Below are 19,079 nucleotides of genomic sequence, written 5' to 3'. Positions count from 1 at the left end.
ACGGAACGGCTCCACACTGGGCACGCATATTCGCCCGCGGAGTAGCAGAGTGCCAGGCCAGTGGTTCGCAGCACCGTTGGTGAGGCTCCCCAGGTCGTGCTCGTCAGCCTTCGCAACAGGTTGTTGCGGGAGGCAACTTTCTGCTTGATATTCTCGCAGTTTTTCCTGAAAGTGAGCGACCTGTCAAGAGTTACACCCAGATATTTTGGTAGCTTGCAATGACTGATAGGTACACCTCGCCACTGGATGTTAAGGGTTCGACTCGCCTCTTTGTTGCGCAGGTGGAATACGCACGACTGAGTTTTTGAGGGGTTTGGTTTTAGGGCGTTCTCCTGGTAATAGGTACTCAGGTCTTCGAGTGCCTTATTTAGGTTTTCCTCTACCTCCTCAAAAGATCCCTGTGATGTCAAGGCCAAATCATCAGCGTACAGGAAGCGAGTCGTGTTTGGGGTAGATGGTTGGTCGTTGGTGTAGATGTTAAATAGTAACGGAGCTAGGACGCTGCCTTGGGGTAGGCCATTTCTTTGGGCTCGCCAACGACTTTTATCGGAGCTAAGGTGTACTTGGAACCGGCGATTCTGGAGGAGCTCACCAAGGACCCCGACAAATTTACGGTCTCCAGTAAGTTCGCCCACCTTCCACAGCAGGCGTTTAATGTTGACAGTGTCGTAAGCCGCAGAAAGGTCGACGAATACAGTGCCTGTCACCTTGCCGGTTTCAAAGCCGTCCTCTATGTGCTGGGTAAGGTTGAGGGTCTGGCTGCAGCATGATTTTCCAGGTCGGAATCCAGCCTGTTCCGGTATCAGCTTTGGATCGACCAGGCTAGCAAGGCGGTTTAAAATTAACCTTTCAAATAGCTTGAAAGTGTGGCACAGGAGAGAAATTGGCCTGAAGCTTTTAGGATCATCAGCAGGTTTCCCCGGTTTTAGAATAGCAATGGTTTTGGCTTTCCTCCAGAGGCGGGGGATCCCTACTGATGTCATGCAGTTGTTGAACAGCTCCAGCAGCCACGACACCGCAACAGGGCCTAGGTGTTGGATTTGCTCCACTGAGATATTGTCCATTCCAGAGGCTTTGCCGCGCTTAAGCTCCCTTATTCCACTAGTGATGTCAGCAAGATTAAAAGGCTGACAGATGGTTGAGTCACTAGTGTTTAACTTAAACTAACACCCAGCTAAAAACTATCTACATGTTTGTATACTGTAGTAAAAATACAGCCAACAAAAAACCCCAACAACGACTCTACACATACAATAAAAAAAATACGACACATCGACCCAAATCGATAAATCAGTATCGATACTAAAAATTGTATTCGTTACCACAGTCATTTCGATTACGACAGTTTATAAAAAACACCTGAAAATCTTATTGGATGGCTGTCATAAATGTGGGGATATGACAAGGCTGTGATCCGCTTTATATGTGAACTGGGTTTACCAGGCTTTGGGGTGTAAATTGGTATTGAAAATGGTCTGAAAGATTTTATGATGAGGGCGACAATTTTCTGAATATATATTTTTGTCTCTTGTAAGTAGAATATAGGCTTCTAACGAAGTTAAACTTGATATGTTGAATTGAGTCGATATCTATTGATTATTTACTTTCAGATATGTATATATCTCACTATTTATCGAATTCCATACAAAATGAGACTACCAGGAGAGTAATAAGTTGGGATTTGGAATGCTCAAATTAAAATAATTTGGCAATGAGATAAAAATAGGTTTACGCCTTACAAGAGTTTTCCCTATAATCGATACTTAGGTATATGTGTCCTTTTTTAAAACACAGTGTCATTATTACATTATTTTGTATTAAATCTAGTTCCTGCTTCCGAATTTGTTACTGACCGTTACCAAAAAAACCTAGTATTTCATTAACGATCAAACGCACTTCATTACACCCTCACACGTTATGGGATCCACACAATTTCACGGTGACCGCCCAACAGGTGACTCAAGTCACCCATAAAATACCCATCAACGTTATTGTTTATATCGATTACCGATTCGATTTTAAATCGAGTCATTTGTGACGTATCATCGATGCTTTTAACAGCTTTTTAAGTTGTGGCGCGGTGAACCGCGAAATTGACCGTCATTTCCGCGGTAGAATTAATTCTTTGTTTATTGCGGGTGTTTTTGTAGAAATAAATTGTGTTTCGCACCTTGACTATTTGGAAAACATTTTTGTTAATAGACATAAATCATATTGAATACTGCAAATAGTTACTTTACTGTTTTTCTACTTAAAAAAACATATTTAACAAATGTATACTTAAGTTCTAAAACCTATTAAAGAATCAACAAATTGAATTAAAAACAAACCTTCTCGCTTACAACCTTTTCCTTACCCATATAACTCAAAAGTCCCAACGGATATCACAACAGAACAAAATCCCATAAAATTATTTAAACCCAGCATGACATGACTTTTAATAACTTTTTCATGACTTAATAAGGATTATACAATTAACCGCAAGAATACCAGCCAGTGTTTTGTTTGGACCGCTGTCATTATGAGTTAATTTTATTAAAACCTTTTACATGGGATGTGTAGTGAGAAATATGGTTTCGGGAAATGTTAACAGCTATGTTTTATGCGCTCCTGGTACTTTTAGGTAAGTGAGAATAAGAATAGTTTATTTTAAGGTAATTATTTTGTAACTACATCTTGATACGTATCAATGTAACTTCTGATACAGAGAACTCGAATTTAACAAAAACTTATTTAAAAAAGACCGAATCGCAGCTAAGTACCTTTTATAAGAATTTTAAATACATTTCTCAATAAAACTAATATTAATTTAAATCTCCATCAACGTTTAATAAAATCCAAATAAAATTACCATTCCTTTATAGTTCAAACAAAATAATTTCAAAAGCAAATATTTAAAATTGGAATATGGATATTCTCTATTCGATTCAAAATCCGTTGATCTGTTATTCTAATTTCGGTGTTTCGATTTGATTCGATTATGCAATAGTCGAGTCGTGTAATAATCGAATGCACCTTGTTTGCATTCGATACATAAATATGCAAGTTGAGTGGACGATCCAATCCGAATGATAGACCTGTGTACGAGTGTGGGCGGTAGTTCTATGTTATACCTATAAATAGGGTACAAAGGGTAGGGTATCAAAAGAGTAATAAGGCTATAGAAATTAGTTGTGCAACTATGTGCAATTATGTTAGAATGATGATAGATTTTGTACGAAACTAAGTTCGGCAAGTTAAAGAAAATTAAAAAAGACGAAAAAATATAAATACAAAATATTGCTATATACCTAAATACACTAATTAGACATTTACATAAAAGATTTTTTTTAAACCATGATAACAACAAAAAGTAAAACACTTCTCGAGATCCGAACCCAAACCATTTTGATCAATTATCGACAAAAGACACCTCTCGCACCCTATCATTCGTCACCCTATTTCACAATCCTAAATCGCGCAAGCAAAGTTTGCACACGTCTTTCTATTAATACAAGCAGCAGTGCAATACAAATGTACTTGCTTCGGCAGTACATATACTAAAATTGGAACGATACAGAGAAGATTAGCATGGCCCCTGCGCAAGGATGACACGCAAAATCGTGAAGCGTTCCACATTTTTTGGACAAATCAATATAATCTATTTAGTTTCTTTCGATAACAGGCAAGAGAAGGAAATAGATCGCCGACTCGAGAATGCCTGGAAAAGCTACTGGTCCATGAAACAATACATGAAAGGGGACCTTCCCCTTTCACTCAAGCGAAAGTTAGTCGACATGTGTATCTTGCCCGTCCTAACCTACGGTGCGCAAACCTGGTCTCTCACCGAGTGTCAGAAGTCCAGGCTCAAGGTTTGCCAAAGGGCAATGGAACGTAGCCTTTTAGGTATTAAACGGACCGATCGCATACGGAATACCGTGATACGTTCCAGAACAGGAGTCGCTGATGTAGGCCAAAAGGCGGCGACATTAAAATGGAACTGGGCCGGACACGTCAGCCGAATGCATCTGGAGAGATGGGCCACTATTATCACCCAGTGGACACCTCAGGATGGACACCGCAGGCGGGGTAGGCCCCGGAAGAGATGGCGTGACGAACTAGACGCCTATCGTCCGGATTGGTGGACACGGTCGAAAGATCGGGAAGAGTGGAAGCGAGATGGGGAGGCCTTTGCCCAGCAGTGGGACACTACAGGCTAGATATAATAATAATAATAATATGACACAACCAATTAGTAAACATAATACACCAAAAACTCGCCATAAAACACAAACTCACACAAGACCCTTACACACCATATTACAAATACACACCAAGAGCTGTCTTAGAAAACCAATATTTTAAAATGTATTACGACCGCACTATAATTACAGACCACACCATTTATAACAATAGACCTGATATCACACTGGTAGATAAAACCAAGAAACACACATTCATCATTGACATAGCTGTCCCAAACACTAACAACATTCAAAAAACAATCACAGAAAAAATAAGGAAATATACAGAATTACAAGAAGAAATAACTAGAGTTTGGAAAATGAATAGAGTAACAATAGTCCCGATAATAATATCTACCACAGGTGTAGTCCCGAAACAAATTTTTAATAGTTTTGCCGCACTTGATCTCTCCAAATATACTTACCTCACTCTACAGAAAGCAGCTATCCTCAACACATGCCGTATTGTCAGAAAATTTTTGCAACTAGATTTAGATAATAACTTTAATGCAGTACAGAACAACCAACAAACTTCCCAAACCCAATAGTATTAGTATTAGGATCTCACTTTGGCTTTGCCCGTAAGATCCTAAAAAGACCAGGTTTAAATTAAAACCTGAGAAAACGATCGTTTAAAACCAAAATAATAATATAATCTATAGGTACTTCGGTACTAATAATATGAAAAAAGAAAAATTTGTTTTTTATTTGTTTGAAACGAATGGCCTACTAATTGCCTAATAATAATATGAAAAAGATCTACAGACCTATTTGCATATTTTCTTCACTGTTAGAAAGCTACACTATTTGCGCTGAACATGGGCTACGTTTCATCCTCGTACGGAAAGAAGTTCGACTCGTAAACCATGACGTGGGTGAAACCGAATCGAACAGCTGGTATAAAATATTTTTTTAGGCAGACATTTCATTTTTAGGTGACAGCTCTCTTTCAATGAAAATAGGCCTTGAACTACCTACATATAACAGAGTATGATGTCTCCACATTTCAGTACTGAAATATGTATTTTTAGACTCAACCTCATTCGTACCCATTCCTTTTAAGAAAATTCAATTATGTACCAACAAAAAGATTATTCACAACTCCTTACATACCCGATGTAGACTCAATATTTCTTATAAGAATTTTGCTGTCTAATAAGTTTCCCTAAACACGTACTTACCTTTTAAAATGAGTTCTTTTCCTTCACAACATTTTTCAGATCGACAATAAGAAATTATGAATTACGAAACAAATATTCTTTCAAGCGACAAACCTCTTAACAAAACCACTCAAGCGAAAATATACCTTATTGTGTGTAAGCAAGGTTGAATTTTCAGCGAAAATTTCAAGATGAGATGTAATTGAAAAAACTGGGAACATAATAACGCGCGAAATGAAATTGCGAAAATGTATAAAGAGGAATATTTCTTCATACAAATTGTTCGCGGACAGTGTAACTTGGAAATATGTTTTTTTTTCATTGTCTTCGGAAATATTATCTGGGCTTATTGTTGGTTATTTTCTATTATGTTTATATTTAAAATACCTACGTGGATATAAAGGGAACTCTCACGATTCTCCCCTTCAATGCAATGTCCAAACTTCTTATTTTCCTTTCCACTTGTATCAGAATAATTTGTAAGACATCGAATATGTACTTTACAATGACTGGCTCTTAAAACTGAATATGACACAAAGACGCATATAAAAAAATAACCCACCATAAAATGATTTTCGCGTTACAACATTACGCATTCCAGTCAAGACCGTTGCATTCAACCCTCTAACGTTTCCGCGCAATTTCTCCATCTTGCACACTTCAGATACAAGAACACACAAAAGACATAAGTAGCATTCGGACAATAGGACAATACTCATACAAAACTATATACAAGTTGTATGACGAATCACCGATTGTAAGAGCCCTTCATTCATGGGATCCACTCCGCCATATTGATCGAGGATCTATAGATCTGGTGTGAAATAATGGTTAATTGATGTCAACCCTTGACGAATTGGCTATCATTGTGTCTGTGGGCTGTTACGTTATTTGATTGAGGGTTAACGTGTTACACTTAATCGATAGCAGTCGTTTATAATGTCGATAAATGTTATTGTAGTGCCTAAAGCGTTGACAGTAATGGAATGAGTGCGTGAGATGTATGGGGTGATAAAAATAATTGTAACCGTAAGTTTTAAGTGAGTTTTTTCCTCAAGTTTGATTTGATTTTGGCAGAGAAGTTATAGCTAGTAGATTGCACGATCCGATATGAGATATTATGTTTTGCGCATGTAGATAGGTAAACCGTTTGTCTTAGTTAACTACACGTTATCATAAAGAATATGTATCGAGAAGACTAGTTTTGTAAGTACCTGTTTCTTTCATGAAAAAAAAATATTCTCACAACACACTTAAAACAACAATAGCACCAAGTAATTACTTACTATTGTAACCATTTTTCTCCCTTAAACAAAGAATTACAAACAATTCGTGATTACCGTTCGTCATTGTCATTCGTCATTACCGTAGCGTATCGCACGGGAATGTTTTTCAAACAGATTTAAATGATCATTTGTAAACTATAAAACTGGTTGTGGTACATTGTAATGGTAATGAGTAACGGAAACACAATAAAAATCTGTTGTAAAAGTCTATAGATGATAATTATTTCCTTTTGTCTAGCTTGTATACCAAATAGGTATGTTTGAAAACTAAAAACTTACTATTTATTCATGAATCTAAAGGTAACATTGGGAAAACTTGGACTACCTACTCACAGTACGAGTTCATAATAAAATGTTGAAACCAAGGTATATACCTACTTAATTAATTTACAGAATTAAATTTTTCATTCATCACATAGGGTAAACTCACCAGTAACTGGCCACTTAAGGACAGCGAGTTGTTCATTTAAGTGCCATGGCGAAATGTGTCCAGAAATTAATATTCTTGTATCAACTTTAGTTAAAGCAAGTATCCATTTATCGTTATTAGTGAGTAAAAAATGAAACAACATAGAATTATGTAGTAATATTTTAACAGAATGAAAAAGTAGTATTTTTTAGTAGTAACTGGCCATTTAAAATTAGATATTAGCCACCATAATACCAATAACTGGCCATGCAAAAATAATATTTAAAATCAATTAAAATATATAGAATAAAGCAACTATATTAGAAATTAAAAACTTAAAAAACATAATAAAACAAATTCTAACAAGGTGGTTCTTAATTCGTAAAAAAAAACTACAACTTAGCTTAATTTAATGAGATCAGTATACCACAGTTCGTTTGCACTTAAATCATAGTATGGTAACGAGGAACTTGTCATTTGTAGTTATTGACGTGTTTAAATTAATTAATTACATCATCATCATCATCATCAGATGTAGAGTAATCTCTCTCTTTGTAACAATTATGGCACAAAAAAGAATCACATTCAGCCTCAGGAATATGAATCCTGTGAGACAATGGTATTCTCATGAAATTGTTTGTTACAGAGCCTACATAGGATCACCCTTCTTGTTATTAGATTCAAACAATAGTCACAACAAGTAACACATCGGTTTTTCTTATTTTCCAACAGTTTCTTGGACTCGTCTTGACTATTTATAATTTTGTTAGTAGCAGTCTTTTTTGTTTTATTCTTTAGTTTTTTATTTGGTACATCATTCTCTTTTTGACCTTTTTTCTCTTCTCGTAATCTCTTCCTTTCTTCTTTTGCGGCATCTTCTTCTTGCTTTTTTTAATTGTTTTTCTCTTATCTTGTTAACATATTGATTGGATGTTTCGCTCAATTTGGCGCTTTCGTTGTCGTTTGGGAAAATCGGGCAACTTTTGTTTCAGGTATTCAGGTATTTTGTTTCAGGTAGGGGAAAATTTACAAGAGTATTGTCAGACCTGCTGTCTTGTATGGATCACACGAGTGCTGGCCCACAAAAGCGACGAATGAAAGACAATTGCATGCGGCAGAGATGAGAATGTTAAGAGGTACATATGTGTGGTGTTACGCAAATGGATAGAGTGAGGAATGAGTATATAAGAGGAAGTTTGAAAGTAGCGCCGGTATCAGAAAAACTGCGTGGAAACCGGCTGTCATGGTATGGGCATGTGATGCGGAGGAATGAGAATCATGTTGTGAGGAACATGATGAGTATGAATGTGGACGGATATAGTGGAAAAGGAAGACCAAAGAAACGATGGATGGATTGTGTGAAAGTAGAAAGAATGTTACTTGTGAGATGACGGCAGATAGAAGAGTATGGAAGGAGAAAACATGCTGCGCCGACCCCAAATAAAATTGGGATAAGGGCAGGATTATGATGATTTTGTTTCAGGTATTCCGAGAAAGGTATATTTGAGACAAAAGAAATTGTTTTATTTGGATTGGATACCTTCATTGTTTTCAATAAATTTGATAGCATTTTCTATTGCCTCTTTAGAGTATTGGCGTTTTTTTAAAGACATTTCAGAAAATCTGTCCAACAAAAAAAAATCCGTCAGTAACTGGCCATACAACTATCAGTAATTAGCCACCCATGCCAGTTACTGATAAACGTGTATATTTTTATCTGGATTTTTTTTACACGATAGTGTGCCTTATACTCATTCTAAATATGTTTATTTTTTCGTAAAATTCGGACATTAGCGTATAATTCAGTAACTGGCATGAGTGGCCAATAAATGAAAATACACAAAAATGAAAATCAATAACTGGCCACCCAACGAATCTCGCTTTATTATAGATACTGACAGAATAAAACCTTAAAAAACGATCGTTTACCATCTATACAATACCACAAACACAAACAACTCACGTTTACTACACGAAGTATTACAAAATTCACTTTTAAATTCAATCATTACCTTAAAAAAAATTTAAGGATTTACCGTTCACGTCGGAACTCGTACGCGTGCTGTCACAAAATGACCGATATTTTTGGCGCTAGTGTTCATAGAGGAAAAAACTGTCACTATAATGAAAGCTAGTTGAGTAGGTAATACTAAAAATAAATAATAGATGGCGTTCTATGAGAATAGTTCTTAATTTATGCAGTCAAAGTGAATAGTGGCTAATAATTGAAAGTGGCCAGTTATACCTCGGTTTACCCTACTTGAAAAAATACCAAAATTCAATGACCTATAGAAAGCTCAACCAAATTAAACTTAAACAACTCGGAAATAAAGTTTAAAATCCATAAACACTCAACACTCATAGTCCTTGAATTTGGTGCCCTATTATCAAAGCGCACGGTTGTCACCGTGATAGGAGATTTATAGGAAAACGAGCTAGCGTTTCGAATGACATGCAAATATGTTCGCATGTCATTTGTTCCTTGTATTGTATCACTCGTTATTGTTGCATTTGGTAGGTTTGATAATAGGACCCCGTTTTGAGGGTGCGCCAATTAATTCTTGAAAAAAGTTTTGCGATTTTTTTTATGATGTTGTGTAAAAATAATTGCATACACGTTTAATGTTATTTATGTACTTACCTACATACAAAAATCCAAGATAGGTGGAGACTACTCCGCACACCTAGAAAAGAAAATTCATTCTCAATAGTTTGTAAGTTAGTTACTTATGTAAAACCTACTGAAAAGATTTTCAAGTTCCTAACATTAGTGCGTTCAAGTAAAATACAACAAACGAAGTTTTCAGCGGTATAATATTACTGTAAGTAGGCTACTTATACGGAATGTATCCATTCGACCTAATTATTCTAAGCATAAACATTTCATCGCAAGAAAACTTCTCATTACTTACCTTCATCTAAAGTCTGAAGAGCCTAATCTGAGTATAAACGAATAAATCATGACTCTGTATCATGACTTCCAAGATTACTTTATAATGGCCACGCACCACGCGAAATTACGAACTTTTCTGAATAATATAACCTTTTTACTAACTTCTTCTTAAACACAACACGCTAATGGTATTTTCACTTACGTTCCGTTTTTGAATATTACAATTTTTAGTGTTGCCTGTGTAAAAATATGTTTAGGTAGGTGCTTAGGTTTTAGTGTAACATGAGAATGGTGTTTTTTGTTACATGACTAAAAATGCGTAGGTAATAGAATAATCTAAAAGATTTTTTAATAGGTGTGCACTCGGAAAGGTAAATGGGGAAACAAATTCCAGTGTGATAGTTTCAGTCAGGTATTCGCATTTCAATTAATACTGGCTATAAATAAACCAAGTTTAATGATACTAACGTAATACCATAAACAAATAATCAATTTCCCACCCTAATTGCTGACCAAAAATCTCTTACACAAATAAATTAATTTGACAATAGAAAACACACTTGATGACAGTCCAATCGTAAACGGGAACCGGCTGATGAAAAACAAATTCCGAATTTGAAGTTCGAAATTCAAATAGATACCAATGAAAAGATGCCGCGTGGCAAACTATACAGAGACCAAGTTGAATATACCATTAACAAAATAAAAAACACGCCAATTTGAACTTTATTGCTTAACAATAAAACCCTATCATTTATTTATCAACGATAAAATATTTTGGTAGTGTATTGTGAGTGTCAAGAATTACAAATTTAATTTTGCACGTGCTAAAATAATACTACAGCTTTATTGCTGTATCATAGAGTCGATATTTGAACAGCAAAATTATTTTTAACGGTATTTAGAGTGGGGTTAACTAGTATGGCTGCCACGCGGCAAAGCGTCGCTCCATAGATAATAAATGCTTTTGGCAAATAATTACGATATTTGATTTTAGATGGATGATGGTCGTTGGGCAAACATTAGGTAGAATCCCTACGTGGGAGATTTATTACGCATGTTGTGTTGCGTTGTAGGGTTGCAAAATATATTTCAAGTAATTGAATTGGATTGGAGATTTTGGACAAAATAATAAGGAATGAAAGTGGAAAATAAGATATTAGTCAGTTATTTGTTGCTTTGGTCTACCTACTCTGAGATTAGTTTGATGGCTATAGATCCGTTATTGCACTAGGCCCATGATATTTCAGAAATCTATCTAACATTATCAAAATTGTATAAATCGCATTGCTCAATAAAAACAGTTCACTGTAATTTAATGAAATCCTGCTTATAATTGAATACCTGGGACCAATTCAATATTCTAACTAATAGATGGCAGCCACGCTCAATAAGCAAAGCTGGTGATTTAAATAAGGAGTATAGAGTAACAATGATCAGAAGGATAGGTTCGAATAAGAGTGGACGATTCCTAAAAGACGAAAAACCTACCAATTTGCATTTGAAACAAGAAATATTACTTTATAATCTGAAGCTGTTTAACCGACAATCTTTAGATTTTAAAAGATTTCTTCCTTCAATCGGATGCGCTAAGGTATGTAGGTACCTATATAGGTATGCCTTCTCTCAATAAAAAAATGTCGCTTCTTTTTTCATAAAACGGCTGGAAAGACAAAGAAGGTAAATACCTACATAATATTCTGGCGTATTGTTATTAAGTTGACCTTCTGTATTTCTTTTACATTAGCAAGGGTGGAGTGGACTGAAAAGTTTTCGATACACAACTGGGACAGAGATTTTACGGAATTAAGTGGATATTGCAGGGTTCGCTGCATACAAAATATTGAATTAACTGTTCATTTCGCTCGTCAAGTAAATAATCTATTTCAGGCTGGTGTATGGTAACTATGACTTGGTATTGAAAAGAAGTAAGTATGGCTTTATTGTTTTCGGTAAGTATGGTGCTAAAACGGCCAAATTACGTTTCTAAGTCTTAGGAGGGAAATCTTCTAGTTCTCGTTTGTATAGTTCTCTGATGCTCATTGAATTTTATGCAGTCGTTTTAGAGATATGCACAAAAATATGTATAATATTTTTGATCAATTCATTTAATTTTGCTTTCATTATACTTATGGACGCAGTTTTTATATTCGTTACATTATCATAGTTATATGTATTTTTACCATACCATAGTGCTTTGTAGTTTTGTACTTAAAACAAGACAGATAGACAGCAAAACTTTGATTATTTGTGTTGTTTCAGTAATTTGACCGCCAACTAGTTTCCAGTCGCGAACTAAGTACAAATTACTTCGCTTGATTCATTTATTTTGAATCGGCAGCGCCCGCCCGGATTGAAGGAACTATTAGGTTCAGTTGGTTTTCCTAGATTGATTATGTATATTCTTTAATTTAATACAATTAGTGCTTGATCAAGTCAATACAGCGAAGTAAGCAGAAAGCGTGGCTTCGGGAAGATACAAAAAATGCAGATACAAAAAATTACATCAACGGATGATTGTAAAATACGGAAGCAAAGATGGTATATTATTAACACTCCTGGTCCATTTAAGGGTTACCAAGACAAATTGAGATTGTTTCAGTAATGTACAAATTCCAATAAAACGATGCATGCCTATGTAGTTATACAAATAAAATCTTATTAATAGTGTAAAACCTATAAGTCATCGTCTAGTTAGAATGTCGAAATCAATCATATAAGAAAACTTAAATGTATTTTAAATTATCTTTCTTAAGGCAGTCATTATGATAAAATCTTATCAAAGTTGTCTTCATCATACAATCAAAAGTAACTTTAAATAGAATATGTATCGGTTCAAAAGATTTTCTATAAATTCAAGAAGAAGCGAGTGAGCCTAAGTAATATAACTTACTCTCACTTAAAGTCGCCAAGTTAGTTATATTGTCATTTTCCATTGTTTCGCAAAGTCTATTACCCATTGTTCTGAATATTATTCATTGAATCTGAATTTCAGTAGACAGTTAGTTGCAAAATGCAAATACTGTTGAAATGTAATTGTATTGTGGTTTATTGAGATAGTTATTATAGGTCAATTTTGGCCTAGATATGTAGTTTCTGGTATGTTGAGAAGATTTTGTTACATAATTATTAAGTGTAGGTAGTATTTTGCCGACGATAAAGTTGTAGGTATAATTATAGGTAGGCACTTTTAATTTGTGTGTAGGTATAGTAAAGAAACTACCTAATTTTCACCTACCTTGGTACCTAATATCACTCATATATCCTTTAGGTTAAATAGCTATTTAACAAAACGGTGTAGGTATATGGGTATAACTGTTTATCGGTCAATAAACTATGACTTACTGCCTTTAAAGGGTAAATTGTAGTAGATATAGATACCTTATTATAAATGAATACTTTGCACAAAAAACTTTATTCATTACACATTAGTTAATAAGCCTTTTACAGCAAACAAATGCATCGTAATTTATATTCAAAACTTTTAAATAATTTTCAGTGTTCACCATTTATTTCGACAGCATTTATGATATGAAAAACAATAATTATTTACTTTGTAATTAAACTGAAATGTACAAGAACATTAAAATAAGAGCGTGCAGTTAAAATGAGGCTTTCGTGGTCAACTTTAATGTGTGGTTTTGGGTTCCATTACTGTTTTATGAAAAACAATTTAAATGTGTGTTTATTAATGTTTCGCAGAAACGTTAAATTTCGTAAACACCATGTGTGTTCAGTGGGCTAACACATATTTTCAGAAAGCAATAAAGCACGTTATTATATTCGTAAAGTTTTATAGATAAAGTAGGTTTTCAGTTCAGGCATTCACCAGATTATATCTAAAGAGGCAGTTATGACAGAGTCTTTCTTATAATATTATCAGTTTTAATTCATCATATACAAGCTGTTGATTTGCATCCGTGCCATAGTCAAGGACGTAATTATACTAATGATTCTCAACCCAAATCAACAAAAAAATGGATACAAAAATTTTTGATTTTATTATTTTTTTCGGAAATTTGTCAATGCCAACTACCCGTTTTCAAACTCGGCGCGTGTGTTACTGGCCTCAAAACCGTGCTGCGCCCTCAGACAAACGCAAACACAAAGCATTCGCAACGATCACTCATGAATTTCATTCATAAAATTGGATTATTTCTGAAATACTATGACATTACAATGACATAAAAAGCAGCGCATATTAACTATTTCCCGTTAACTGTAATTCCAATCGATTATTTACGTATTTTATGTCCTCCTCCTGAAGTATGGCACAAATGCAAATCAACACCTTGTATTAATAAGTATTATATTAAAAACTACAAACATACCACTTAAAAAGTCCTTGAATTCCTAACGTCATCCTAACACAATATTAAATTTTAATTAAATTCACACACGCTATAGCATTCCTTGTGAAATTCTCGTCACCAATACGCTTGCATTATTAGAGGTCCGTTCATAAAATGTCCCCTAAATTCTTTAGGCCTCTTCAAATACTACGCTCTTAATGAAATCAGTATATTCGTACTTGCATTGTTCTCCTACTTAAAGTTGAAAATATTGCGTTAGATATTTCTATTGTGTTCATAAAAGAAATAAGAAAATTCTCCTGTAAGAATTAAAATTCATATCGATATCTAAAGCAATACTATGTGGTTTAGGCCTATCGTATCGCTTTTAAGATAGTGATAAATAAGGATATCAACATTTATTTGTTGATCCGCCTGGACAGTGTGCTTTAGTTGCAAAATCAATTAAATGTAGTGATTTTGTGTATAAGGCACTTACTTATCGAAATATGGAGATCTCGGCAGCACTTTTAATTATACATAATGTTAAACTTAGCGGCTAAGCTTCATAGCCATTGTAAACTTTAAGTTGGTGTTTATGTAATATTTTTTCAGTGCTTTATAAAAGGTTATTTTCAAAGGTAATTCATGAGTAGAGATAAGGGTTGAAATTGAAAAATCAAAGGCAATAAATTTCAGTTCGTACAATTTTATTATACCCTAACAAATTGTAAAGATTTATCAAAATATATATATCTTATTTATACCAAATCGCTGTTCATAAATTATTATTTACATTATTAACAATATACAAATATTTTACAAGCGTACTCTACTTAATTAGAACTTGGACCTGACTTGCTTAGTAAGTTACAAACAGTTTTATTGCTATCACAAATATTAAGCAGTAAAATCTAGACATTATTAGTGTAATCAATTTTAATTAAACAACTTGTTAATTACTAGAAACAATTGCAGTGATAACATAGTTCATCAAGTAGAAATAAATTGAGAATCGATTTTAATTTATAACATCTTAATTAACTTAAGCAAATTCAGTCCTAATATTGAGTTAATTATCATTTGTTATTCGATCTCAAAAATCAATTACAATCATAGTGAATGTTATGAAAATTAAATTTTTCACAACCACAAAATTGGCACTTCAGAATCTCACACAGGTCTCAATAATTTACACTCGTCTAAACATTGTCAATTAATTTAACAGTCATAAAATCTACCGCAAAAGGCTTTATATAGCCTTGGATTCAATCCCAAAACCACGAATAAAATATTCAAGTCTTTCCACAATAAAGTTCACTCTTCAAGAATACTGAGAAAGGTTTTGAGCTTCATAACTATTGTCATGATCACTAACCACGTCTATTTGTTCCTGATCGCAAGCTTCCTGGTCTTTTGAGGAGCAGGTACTCTTTGCGCAGCAGCAGTTCTTACCACGAGGGTCGGAAGACACAGGGGATTCCTCCTTCTTCAGCTTAACGCGGCGGTTCTGGAACCAGATCTTCACTTGTTTCTCCGACAGTTTCAAACGAGAAGCAATTTCTATTCTCCTCAGTCTTGATAGATACATGTTCATTGAGAATTCTCTTTCTAGTTCCAGAAGTTGGGTGCCTGTGAAGGCTGTCCTGATGCGCTTGCTGGAGTCTTCTTTTAGTGGCACACGTTTTAAATCCTTCGAGTATCCTGGCAGAAGTTCCTCTGGATGACCGAGTGGCGGGCTTGGAGTACCATTCCGACTTTCACTGGATAAGGAAGGTGAACGCTGTCCTTGACTCTTAGAAGGAGATGTATTCACTTTATAAGGATGGTGAAGATACGGAGATACAGACTTCTTTCGCCTATTCACAAAGTTCACAGGCTCTTGTTCTTCAGTTTTCAGGTATCCTTCAAAAGGCTTTGGTTCAGCTTGAGCTTCGTAGAAATCAGGGCGAGGCAGTTGATGCAGTAAAGGATAACGGAAATTCAACTGCTCCAAAAATGGTCGAAACAAATCCGGGGCACGCTGTTGCTGCAGGCCGATGTTCAGGAGATTATTCAAGTTCCCCGGGTAAGGGTAAGGTAAGTACTTGGAACGCGGATCCAAGTGGTGACCGATCAACGCGTAAGGATGTATAGGTTCACTAGACAGTTCATTTTTCTTGCAATCTTTCGTATCACTGATGAGAGCGTCGACTAAGAACGACCGAGACATGTTGATGTAGCTCGTGGCACGAACTCCGGTATACTACTGAATATGGGGTGCGTCTCTCCTAAAAGTAACAATTACAAAAACTACCCCCACTTAGTGCACCCTATTGTAAATACACACAATGGGTCTCGAAGCGTTTTGGCAATTATTTGGCCCGGCCCACCCCTTTGTCGGTGAGACGTCAACCCCAGTGTTAGTTGGGGAAAAAAAAACTTTGAATAGAGCATTTTAGTAGCTATGAATAATTTTGTATGGCACGAAACATCCCTAATATCTGTCTCATTAAATCCAATTTGGTTACTGTTTTGAATGCATGTGTGAGATGTGTACGTTGATTTTTTTTTGTTGGTAAATTATTCAGGTTTTTTTAAACGAGATGTGAAAATGTTAGTGTTACTTATTACTTGTTAACATCTTGGGGGTTGGAAACATGTTTTTTTTTTGTATCTTCATGAAAATATAAGTTTATATGGCATTTTATTTCTACTAGCTTCTTTATAGTTTCGTGCTATTTGATCAAGAGTGTGGCATCGTTTAATCAGTATTCGAGTATTTTTAACAAAAATGTAATGAGGCTTACAGATTTAACCCATTTCCAAATAAATAGTTTTTATTTAATATAAAATTTGTACACAAAATGAAATCTGATCAAAATTTGCAACGATCAAAACCTCTCGCTCAAACTACAGCGCACCATATTAATTAAATATGAATACCCCATAATTGAATCCTTATGGTGCACGCGTGATCCTTGCAAAAGAAACCCTAGCCATGGGGAGGGCACACCATAGCCCCGCCCCATATGCTCTGGCCAAACTAGTTTATGAAATATTAAAGCACCCTAAAATCTGGGAGCATTATAATTGTGAACCAATTCATGTTATTATCATGTCACTATTAATTTGTAAAGTAACATTTTCTTTTGTGTGCATAAGTGGTTTTATATGGGTTATTTCGATGTAAGTAAATATTCAAAGTTTGCTTTCTTAACGGTAATTTGTTTTGTATGTTTATCGCGACTGGATTTCGTAGAATACATCTGTTGAATTTGATTCGCCATACATAACTAATTTCAGAAAATATATTATTTTACTAAATATTCAGAATTACAACACAAAGGACATAAAACGAACAGAAGACACGCCAAAACACCATCAAGATTTATTCCATCAAAATTAAATAATGAGAGTTCCCAATAAAATTTGGCAATGTCACAAAGGGTAACGACTAAAGTTGAACAAAGGCCTACGGCTGCTTCCTGGGTCATTGTCTTTTGAGAAAACTCAAAAACGAGAAAGTAGGTACGTCTCAATTCTCAAGTAAAGGGCTGCGTCCGGGCCCAAGGCAGTAGTCGAAAAAAAGTAGCAAAAATACACACAAACTACAAATCAGTTGGTATCATCAGCAAATATTTTTTGCAACGCATTTTTGTTCTTTTGTAGCAAAAATCTGACGGCACCGAATTTGATCACGGAATCGCGTCAGCCAGACAATGGCACGAAAATAACAATGTTTGGGCAAACAACACTTGGTTACTGCGTATCTGATCCTGGTAAAATTTACAAGGTATTTTCGCCATTTCTGCTGATCGGAATAAAGGTGAATTTTGTATGCGAAGTCGAAGATCGAACTCCCCCACAAATCAGATAGATATAAAGGGTTATTATCGAATCAAACCGGGGGTATTCTTCTAATTGTGTGCACGTCAAACTACACCAGGTGGCGTATGACACGGTAATGATAATTCAGAAACTTTATACAATAGAAAATATGGCAAATTAGGTAACTGTTTTCAAATAATAGAGGTTTTGAAACGAGATGTTATGACGTGATTGGCTATTGATAGTCGGAGATCAGTTTGATTCGAATCATTGCTGCTTCGATTTTTCCTTTTATTATAAAATCGATACATGTCAAAAATTATTAAGTGGTCCAAATGTTAAAGATGAAAAGTTTAACTAATTTTGAAGCTAACACAATGAGACAACGCAAACACAATTTAATGACGATGATTTTAAAATGATGATAATAATAATCTCAAAACCTTAATAAAAATACGGGCGCTTTGTAAACAGTCTTCTCAAAACATAGCATTCCTATTCAAATACTAACCGAACCAAAAAGCATTGACCTAAACCCACTTTAGGAGGTGCATTCACAAACCTACCTAGTATTACATACATAGGCAGATTTGCAGTGCAACGGTCCATGAAGTGACGTCATGCTTGAAGCTTCATCCAGGCTTTGTAGTGAACAGATTTACTTTGGAAAAACCAGGTCGAATGCATCAAATGTAGGTATGGATTTGTAAAGGCTGGATTTGCACTTTTCAAAGGACAAAGTGAATATGGAGTTTTTTGTAGAAATGCGTTTAATTTGCTAAATTAACTCTTCTATGGGAAAAATAATGAAAAAAACAAATTGAATGTTTTTAAAACATTTTTCAACATCTATAATGACACCCACTCATTTCTAATTTTCATACTTCATCCTACCCTATCTGCCTAATTTATCTCGAATAGCCTTTGAAATCGCAAGAATAAACCATTTCTAATTACCGGACAGTTACAGCCTCATTCATATCTAAAATTCAAAAAGGTACTTCAT

At 35.0% G+C, this 19,079-nt stretch overlaps 1 protein-coding gene, 1 long non-coding RNA gene and 1 other non-coding gene across 3 annotated transcripts in view; 1 reads left to right on the top strand and 2 right to left on the bottom strand.

The window, feature by feature from the left end:
- LOC135117105 (uncharacterized) overlaps positions 1-10,168 on the bottom strand; it is a 43,773-nt gene extending 33,605 nt beyond the window's left edge. The window contains exons 1-2 of the long non-coding RNA XR_010276649.1: positions 9,991-10,168; positions 9,720-9,762 (exon numbers count right to left, since the gene is read on the bottom strand). This is a non-coding gene — a long non-coding RNA (uncharacterized LOC135117105). The remainder of the gene's footprint in view (positions 1-9,719; positions 9,763-9,990) is intronic.
- LOC126056130 (U6 spliceosomal RNA) lies at positions 3,516-3,622 on the top strand. The gene has a single exon (XR_007511842.1). It is a non-coding gene; the product is annotated as a U6 spliceosomal RNA (small nuclear RNA).
- Positions 10,169-15,045: 4,877 nt separating the features above from the next.
- On the bottom strand, positions 15,046-16,516 carry LOC110379845 (GS homeobox 1). The gene has a single exon (XM_021339657.3). It carries the CDS (start codon positions 16,473-16,475, stop codon positions 15,588-15,590), a length of 888 nt encoding a protein of 295 aa, XP_021195332.3. The 5' UTR covers positions 16,476-16,516; the 3' UTR covers positions 15,046-15,587.
- Between the last annotated feature and the right edge of the window lie 2,563 nt (positions 16,517-19,079).

The sequence above is a fragment of the Helicoverpa armigera genome, chromosome 7 (assembly GCF_030705265.1).
Source record: "Helicoverpa armigera isolate CAAS_96S chromosome 7, ASM3070526v1, whole genome shotgun sequence".
NCBI lineage: Eukaryota > Metazoa > Arthropoda > Insecta > Lepidoptera > Noctuidae > Helicoverpa > Helicoverpa armigera.
The sequence above is the reverse complement of the archived record's forward strand: the minus strand, read 5'-3'. Positions and strand labels throughout refer to the sequence as shown.